This window comes from Arachis ipaensis, chromosome B4, assembly GCF_059453495.1.
Source record: "Arachis ipaensis isolate K30076 ecotype BB chromosome B4, ASM5945349v1, whole genome shotgun sequence".
Taxonomy (NCBI): domain Eukaryota; kingdom Viridiplantae; phylum Streptophyta; class Magnoliopsida; order Fabales; family Fabaceae; genus Arachis; species Arachis ipaensis.
The window spans coordinates 135,919,926-135,922,375 of NC_142439.1; the positions used below are offsets into that span (position 1 = coordinate 135,919,926).

A 2,450-nucleotide genomic window follows, 5' to 3' on the forward strand; every position below is an offset into this window, starting at 1 on the left:
TACATACATCAACCTAGGGCTCATAAAAATGACAAATCACAAGAATTTGAGCACTTCTTACCTCAGCCCATATGAAGTAGGGATAGAACCCACTTAGAATCCATGTTGGAGTATCCCTAAACACCCAAAATCACAAGATTTCAACACTAACTACCCAAAAACGTGTAACAGTGGGGAATTTCGAAAACTGGGCAGAGATGAATGGAATACTCACCACCAAACTTTGATAGAATTGTAGAGGATGAGAAGAGCGACGCGTGGCCGTAAACGGCTCGTCAATCGGAGCTCCGTAGCTCAAGTTATGGTGGTTTGAAGATCAAAGAGAGTTAGGTTTTCTCTCTTCTCTTCTCTCTTCTCTAATCAGCGCCCCAACCCTTCTTTTTAGGGTAAAATGAGCTGAAATGCTCACAACTAATGTTTATATATGTTGGGTCTTGGGCCCACTTAGGCCCGATTCACTTATTTTTGCCCATTGGCCCAATTTTGGGCCAAAACCTTTAAGATTAGCGCTCTAAATCGCACTTTAAATATTTCTACCTTCCCTAATTATAATTCCTCATTTCTTAATCTTATTTACCCATAATCAATTTCCTCAGCTGTAGTACCAGACAGATCTCAGCCGGTACTGCCGGTCAAAATTCCACTGCGCGCTTTTACGCAGAAAACTATATTTTCCGACTCGGAAAAATTCACTGAATCCAAATATCATATTTAAATTATCAAATTCCAATTGCCAAATCTTCCAACCATATTCGCTTCTATTTAACTTATTATTTAATTAATTTCGGTTAGACCGGGCATTACACGAGGCAGCCCCCAGGTTAATAGAAAATACTGCCCTCTTAATTTCTCCTTCACTAATCGGTTTAGTAAGGTGCCGATTAGTCTCAGAGGAGACCTTATTTCTCAACCCAGCCAGCACATGGGAAGGATCTTGAGGATTCTCTGTTGTAAACAACTCTTCAAAGTATCTTTGCGCTCTTGCCCCAATTGTTTCTGGAGTAGTACACCACTCTCCATTCTCATCCTCTAACTTCCATATCTTATTTCTCCTGTTTCTAACTTGACTCTTGGAGTAAAAAACTTTTGTGTTTTGATCTCCTCATTTAAGCCAATCAATTCTAGCTTTCTCCCTCCAAAACCTTTCCTCCATAATACATGCATTACTTAACTTTTCCTCCAACTGTAAGATCTCTATTTTATTAGCAGAGTTGAGATCTTCCTTCAACGCCGATAGTTTAGTCGCAATCTTCTCCATTTCTTTTCTAGAATTTTCTGCCCCCGAAGCTTGCCATTTAACTATTTCAGATCTGCAGCGCTTTAGTTTCTGAAACAATTGGAACATTGGTGAGCCAGAGAAGGTTGTTTGCCACACCTCCTTAACTATTAAATCTGTCATCTCCTCCCCACACCATCTCTCTTGAAATTTGAACTTCCTTTTACTCTTGATGGTTGCTGGATTTGAGTTTAATAGCAGAGGGCGATGGTATGAACTAATATCATCCAAGTGTGTGAGTGTAGCCCACGGATATTCTTCCCTCAGTTTTAGAGACAAAAAAGCTCTATCTAGTCTTTCTCTGATTACTCTCTCTTGACAACTCCGATTCCACCATGTAAATTTCTTCCCTAGATACCCCATATCCACCAGGCATCCATGATTCATAAAGTTTTGAAACTTCTGAATGGATTGAAACGATTTCTCCCTTCCTCCCTCCTTTTCATCTGATGATAATATGGCATTAAAATCACCAATGACAACATATCTTTCTCCGAGCTGTCTAATAATCTCCAGCAGGGCCTCATATTGAGTATCTCTCAGCTGGTCGGTACTGTGGAGGTGAACCTCTAACATCTCCCATGTGATTTTTCTCTCTTGATCTTCAATTGAGAAGGATATATAAAATTCTGCACTGCTATTCACCTTCACCGTGAGACCCACACTTTTTAGCTATCTTTCTACTAGCGAGGATTGGTTCTTTGTCTCACATAAGAACACCACCTCAGGGGAATGGGAGTTTTGCATCCCTTTGATGTTGTGAACTGTCAGGGGTTTCCCCAAACCCCGACAGTTCCACATTATCAACTTCATAGCCCCATGAGTGCCTTTGATGGGTTGGCATCCTCACCCCAGTCAACATTTCTCTCTATTGACCCTTCTTTCTCAATCTGACCTTCCTCCACCTCCTCCCTAGTCTCTGCATTACGTTTCATCCCTGTAACCATCTTGATGTTTCCAGCTTCATTGCTTTGTCATGCTAAATGCTTAATCTTCTGCCTCTTTAAGCTTCTAGAGTTTTTACCAGATTTACTACCCGGTTGGAATGTGCCTACTTCCTCCATATAAAATGACTCCCCCATTACCTCCTCGGCTCTTATAGGGTCATGTTCCTTACTACTGTTTTGAGACAGAGAAATAGGTAATATTTGGTTTGGGGTATGAATGTGCAGGT

At 40.9% G+C, this 2,450-nt stretch overlaps 1 protein-coding gene across 1 annotated transcript; it reads right to left on the reverse strand.

Annotated features, from left to right (window-relative positions):
* Window positions 1-1,102: 1,102 nt before the first annotated feature.
* Window positions 1,103-1,852, reverse strand: LOC148569363 (uncharacterized). The gene has a single exon (XM_088485008.1). It carries the CDS (start codon window positions 1,850-1,852, stop codon window positions 1,103-1,105), a length of 750 nt encoding a protein of 249 aa, XP_088341134.1.
* Between the last annotated feature and the right edge of the window lie 598 nt (window positions 1,853-2,450).